Here is a 6,438-nt window from a genome sequence, read left to right as displayed (position 1 = left end):
TGGTCATGGTAACTGGAGCCAAGCGATGCTAAAACGAAATCCTTCCAAGCTTTGAAATACTTTTTTTAAAATTTTGCAATCTTGAGTTGAATCAGCCTGGACAAATTTTTTTAAAAAATCCACAGTAACAACTTTATACACAAAAGAGATTTATTTGGTAGCCTTGGGATCATCCTCCAGCTTTCCTGATTATATCCAGGATGCAGTTCATCTTTTAAATATATATCTATATATCTTTTTTTTTAATTTAAAAAACATAAAGGGGAGAAAAGGAGAGAGGAAAAAGTACTTAAATTATATATACAAAAAGGAAAAGGGAAAAAAAACAACCTCACACACAAACACAGGACCTAAACCTTGGAAATCTTTTTTGTTGTTAAAAATCCACAATAATTACAAATAAAAATAAAAATAAAAACAAAAACCCAACCCACAAGGAGGAGCTTCCTTTCGAAGAGGAATGAACTTGGTTTTTACGCAAAGGATGCTCACTAAGCCCCAAGATTATCATATATTAATTTTAAAAAGGAGAGGAAGGACAACTTGAGGTTCAAATAAAAATACCACTGAAAGAGAGAGAGGGAGGCAGAGGAATGAAGGGTGCACTTTTACCGAAGGGCGAAAACTTCCTTTTAAGAAGAGGCCTTTTTTATTTGTTCAGCTGTGTGGGCTTTTTTCCCCCTCCAACGCCTTCCCCTCTTGGGTTTCCAGAAGATTAAATTAATTCGCGATTGAGTCTCAAGGGCGAAGAAGGGGAGAGACAGGTCCTTGCACTTTCCAAAAATACTCCCTACTTCTCCACCGCTTCCTCTCCGTTTGGGACTTTGTGATCTTCCGAGGAGATGCTGTCCACGATGGAGGAGAGGCACCGGAGGCTGCTGGAGGCGGAATTGTCCAGGAGGGAAACCCCTGGCAGGAGAAACAGAAGGGGGGAAGAGGAAAGAAAGTGTGAGTCAAATCAGGGTAGGAGCTGGGCTTGAGTAAGCAGCCTACTCTTCCCACTTCCAACCAGGACAAAACTTCCAATTAACATCCCCACTTCTTCTATCCCTCTCTTTCTCCAGCAAAAAAAGGGCCACCCCATAAGAAGGCTGCACCCCCTTGATTTCTAGCATGGCAGTCCTTTAAAATGAAAGCTTTTAATGCTTAAAATGAACAGAAGGGGGGAAGAGTCCATGATTTCCCTCCTAAGTGTCCCTCTAAAACCAAGGCTACCTCCACACTGCACAAATAATCCATGATGATACCACATTAATTTTATTTGAGGAAGAAAGTTGAAACATGCCAAGAAAGGAGAGCCAGCCTTTGGTTTGAGTGTTCTGGAGAACAGGGTTCGAAACCCACTGGGTGACTTGTCACACACTCTCAGCCTCAGTCTAAAAGCATCTGAGGAAGTAGACTGAAGTCTATGAAAGCTCATGCTGCCAATTTCTTTCTTTCAGTTAGTCTCAAAGGTGCTACAAGATCTCCCTATGTACTCTCAGCCTCAGTTACTGGCAAATCCACCCCTGAACAAGTCTTGACAATACAAGCCCATGATTGGTGCCTCTTAGGGCTGCCATAAATCGGAATCAACTATAAGGCACACAATAAAAACAACAACAACAACGGCCCAAAGGAAAGAGTCATGCCAAGGGAATGCCGAGCCCAGCATGACAACTGTTCTGGGTGTGAATGATTTTCGGTGTCTCCTTCTCTGGAATGCAAACCATTTGGGGACTGAAGGGACATTCCTTTGGGAAGCAGACTCCTTATTGAGGCCAGTGCCTTCATTCTCAGACATAGCTCTGGCCCTCCTACCAAAGTTCACAAAAAGTGACTGGCTGGGGATGCTGGGTTTTGTAGTGAACTTGCCCAAGTTCTGCTCCTGGCCATATTAATTTAGACATAAGGCCAACCAGAAAGGTTCTTTGGAGTCACCAAATGCCAGAGAAGAACAACCGCACAGGATTCGAACCCAGCTCTCCAGAGAGTCTTAGTCCAACGTTCAAACCACTACACCAGGCTGCCTCTCTATAAAGGGTCTATGCCAGAAAGTGGACAGGCTTTACCAGGGGGGAGCCGATGTCCTCACCGCCTAGTAGGACCAAGCACTGCAAAAGGTAGGACTTTCCAGAGAACAAAAATGGAGGATATGGCCAAAGAAAAGGAGCCCTGGTTGTGCAATGGTTAAATGACAGTACTGCAGCCACAAGGTTGTGAGTTCGGTCCCAGGCAGGGCTCCAAGGTTGACTCAGCCTTCCATCCTTTTGTAGGTTGCTAAAATGGGTATCCAGCTTGTTGGGGGTAATTAGCTTACACCTTGTAAACCACTTAGGGAGTGCTTAAGTACTACTGCAATAAAAACAAACTGTTGGAAGTTTTTTGGACTTTCTTTCCTCCTCCTTAGATAGATAGGGAATTCCTGCATGCACACTCTCTCTTCTTTCTCATTCAGACTCACCATGTGACCTCAGCCCCTTTGGGACTAACTGGCATTCTCTCTGAAGATTTTCAACTGAACTGTTGGTTTTCCTCATCTCCCAACTTTCTTTGGAAAGATGACTGAGATACAGATTTCTTTTTACCTGAACTATTCACTGGCTAGATTAGGATACAGCTTCTATGTCAAGATAGATTAAAGCCATTAGTGAACTTTTTGTTTTAAACTTCATGCTATAACTGTTGTTGTTTTCAAAGTGGGTCTCATTTCTTAGGGAAGGATAGCTATGGCACATTTCTGCTACTCTGCTGATTTAAAGCTAGGCTTGGCTTAGAGTGTTTTTTATTTTTTAATATTGAAATATTTTTTAATCTTTAAATATGAAAGGGTCTTTTATATTTAAATATTTTTGTTTGCTTCTGAAAGGCTGAAGTATTAAGAAACTTAAATTTCCCTACATAAACAAACAAACAAACAAACAAAAACACCACTCTGATAAATCTATATTCCTGCTTTTATTAGTCCTGCTCCAAAGAAAGGACATTTGGGGTTAGAATCTTTCCTAGGCCTCAGCCTACTTTTGAGACTGCATCTGAGGAAGTAGACTGAAGCCTAGGAAAGCTCATGCTGCCAACTTCTTACTTTCAGTCGGTCTCAAAGGTGCTATAAGATCTCTCTCTATAATAATAACAATAATACCCAAAGCATCTGTGGAAGTACACTGAAGTCTAGGAAAGCTCATGCTGCCAATTTCTTTCTTTCAGTGAGTCTCAAAAGTGTTACAAGACCTCTCTGAATAATAATAATAATAATAATAATAATAATAATAATAATAATAATACCAAAAGCATCTGTGGAAGTAAACTGAAGTCTAGGAAAGGTCATGCCAACTTCTTTCTTTCAGTGAGTCTCAAAGGTGCTACAATCTCTCTAAATAATAATAATAACAATAATAATACCAAAAGCATCTGTGGAAGTAGGCTGAAGTCTATGAAAGTTCAGGCTGCCAACTTTTTACTTTCAGTGAGTCTCAAAGGTGCTACAATCTCTCTCTAAATAACAACAACAACCACCACCTTCTTTCATGGGCCCGATGGCCATCCCCCGGGGATGCTCTGTCCCATGGAGCCAGTCCGCATTGCAGGCGCTCAGGAACCCGGTTGCCGTGGACATCTGGGTGAGAGCAGAGAGGGGAAAAGAAGGTCTGAAAAGGCAGAAGGGGGGATCGCACAAGGAGGAGGAAAGTGTCCCCCTACAAGAGAAACCCCCTTCTCCACCCCTTAATAATAATAATAATAATAATAATTTTTATTTATATCCTGCCTCTTCCTGTAGGATCCAGGTGGCTTAACAATCACGACAGGATTCAGTACGATGATACAATATAAATAAAACTCAATACACAAATAAAATACAAGCCATAGTTTATGTGGGGTTTTCGGGCTATGTCTTCCTGATGTTTCGCCAGCATCTGTGGCTGGTGCTTTCAGAGAATGCTGGCATGGAAGAGAGTGGGGTATGTGTGTGTGTGTGTGTGTGTGTGTGTATACTGTGTGACCATGGATAGTGAGGGTGACTGGATTGTGCAAAGTCGAAGGCTTTCATGGCTGTAATCCACCGTTTTTTGGTGTTTTTTTACAGGCTACATGGCCGGCCGTGTTCTAGAAGAGTTTGTTCCTGATGTTTGGACAGCAGCTGTGACTGGCATCTTCAGAGAATGCTGGCATGGAAGAGAATAGGGTGTATGTATGTATATACATACACATACATACATACAGTGTGTGTGTGTGTGTGTGTGTGTATACACACACACACACACACACACACACACTGTGTGACCCTGGATAGGGAGGGTGCAAGAGAACAATACACAGATTAACATGGAAATCACCCTCCAAGCAGAGGCTGGATGGCCATCTGTTGGGGATGCTTTGATTGAGATATTCTGCATGGCAGGGGGTTGGACTGGATGGCCCTTGAGGTCTCTTCCAACTCTGTGATTCTATATATATGTACACACACAGACACACACACCACTCTCTTCCATGCCAGCATTCTCTGAAGAGGCCAGCCACAGATACTGTCCAAACGTCAGGAAGAAACTCTTCTAGATACGGCCACAGCGCCCATGGATGCCAGCCACGAAAGCCTCCGACTTCCCCAAACCCAAGGCTACTTTGTTGGAGGGGGCAAATCCCCGTTACCTTGGGGCCGAAGGGGAGGAAGGCCTCTCCTCTCCTCCTTCCGAGGGCGGCGGGGTGGAGGCTCCCTTCTCCCTCTCCTTCTTCTCCCTCTCCTTGTTCTTCTTGGAGGGGATGCTGGTGGTCGAGGCGTCGGAGGAGCTCCTGGAGCCTCTCGATGTAGCTGATGGCGCTGCGGAGGATCTCGACCTTGGGCAGCCGCTGGCTGGGGTTGGCCACCGTCCGGCGCTTGAGGGCCTCGAAGGCTTCGTTGATCTTCTTCAGGCGGCGGCGCTCGCGGAGGGTGGCGGCCTTGCGGCGGTCCGTCGGGGCGGCCTTCCTCTTGCAGGTCTTGCAGGCCCAGAGCAGGCACTGTCCGGGGCCGTGCGGGGAAGGCAGAAGGAGCCCCGGCGGAGGCAGCACGTGGGGCTCCTCGCCGTCGCTGCTGCTGCCGCTGCCGCTGCATCCCTCCAGGGCGCCTCCTCCGCCTCCTCCTCCTCCGCCTCCGAGGGCTTCGGCTCCCTGGGAAGAAGAAGAAGGCGGCGAGAGGGTGCCCTCGCTGCCCGGGTAGATGGGGGAGCCCTCGGCCAAGTCCAGAGGAGGATCGGCCCCGCCGCCGTCTAAGTAGAAGAAGTAGGAGCCCGTCTCGAAGAGGTCCATCATCATGGCTCCCGTCGGGGCCGGAGCAGAAGCAGAGAGAGGGCTGCCCCGAAGGAAAAGGGGAAAGAGAAAAGAAAGAGAGCAGCGGAGGAGGAACTGAGCCGCCCGACGGCATGGAAGGGGACGGGGAGCCTGAGTCCCGCAGGCGGCTTTATAAAGAGCGAGAGGCGCCGCTGAAACCTGATCCCGGCTTTGGTCTCTGAGACGCCTCCAGCCAGAGAGCGCCCCCCGCCCCCCCTGCAAGGCTGGCCACAGGCAGCACCCCGATCCCAAGGGCAAGGACATGCCTATGCCGCCTATCATCAGTGCACTTAAGCACTCCCCAGGCGCCCGGTTTACAACTGTAGGCGAATGGCCCCCAACAATCTGGGGGCTCATTTGAGCGACTTTGGAAGGATGCCAGGCTGAGTGGACCCTGGAGCCCCTGACTGGGACTGAACCTTGTGGTTCATCCAACAGCATCCGAACAATGATGCCTTTCTTGGGCCAACCAAAATGCACAGCCACCTGTCGCAAGCTTTCGGAAGTCGCACTGGCTTCTTCATCAGGCCAAGAGGAGAAAGACATGGAAGCTGTTAGTCCTAGGCCTGCATTTTGCTGTTTCTGGCCTTAGTTCAGAGAGTAGGGAGGGATATCTGCAGGATGGCACTTGCCCCCCCCCCTTTTTTTTTGGCCATGCAGTCACTGGTCGATTTTCAAAGTTGAGGAAATTTAGTGTGCGTTTGCAATTCAGAGAAGGCGTGCCTCCTTCCTTTGTGAATCCACAGGCTCCTTGTGAGTGAGTGAGTGTCCGCAGTACAGGCATGGAACCATGCACCACCAGGGACTGCAGAACCCATCATCCTCTGGGCAGCAAAAGGGGAGGGAGAGGGAAGGACTCACACACACAGAGTGCAAGTGGGGAGGCAAGGAATCTCCTCTCCCTTTCCTCCCAGGGTGACCAGAGGGTCTCTTTTTTCCTAGCACCCAGGAGGATGAATACCAACATCCCCCCAACCTAAGAAGGATGAATTTGACATATTATTGATTTTAGCTCAGAGTTGACCAGAGGTCCTCCTTTTCCCAGCACCTGTCCTCCATGTCAGCCTTCTGTCCAAGAGGAATGCCAAAATGTCCTCCATTTGGAGCGGGACTCAGAAGCATGCATTCACTTGCTGTTTTTAGCTTTCCACGTTG

At 47.5% G+C, this 6,438-nt stretch overlaps 1 protein-coding gene across 1 annotated transcript; it reads right to left on the bottom strand.

The window, feature by feature from the left end:
* Positions 1-346: 346 nt before the first annotated feature.
* Positions 347-5,376, bottom strand: MYF6 (myogenic factor 6). Its single transcript, XM_042469049.1, has 3 exons — positions 4,627-5,376; positions 3,499-3,595; positions 347-909 (listed from the first exon to the last, which is right to left on the bottom strand). Exons 1-3 carry the CDS (start codon positions 5,266-5,268, stop codon positions 791-793), a joined length of 858 nt encoding a protein of 285 aa, XP_042324983.1. The 5' UTR covers positions 5,269-5,376; the 3' UTR covers positions 347-790.
* Positions 5,377-6,438: the final 1,062 nt, after the last annotated feature.

The sequence above is a fragment of the Sceloporus undulatus genome, chromosome 5, assembly GCF_019175285.1.
Source record: "Sceloporus undulatus isolate JIND9_A2432 ecotype Alabama chromosome 5, SceUnd_v1.1, whole genome shotgun sequence".
Classification (NCBI taxonomy): Eukaryota; Metazoa; Chordata; class Lepidosauria; order Squamata; family Phrynosomatidae; genus Sceloporus; species Sceloporus undulatus.
This window is presented reverse-complemented; position numbering and strand designations above follow the sequence as displayed.

Coding starts and splice junctions, on each gene's coding strand:
- MYF6 (XM_042469049.1), bottom strand. CDS start 5,268: ATGATGATGGACCTCTTCGAGACGGGCTCCTACTTCTTCTACTTAGAC. Junction 3,596..4,626: donor TCCTCCCCTTCGGCCCCAAG/GTAACGGGGATT, acceptor GCTCTCACCCAG/ATGTCCACGGCAACCGGGTT. Junction 910..3,498: donor CATCGGGCCCATGAAAGAAG/GTGGTGGTTGTT, acceptor TTCTCCTGCCAG/GGGTTTCCCTCCTGGACAAT.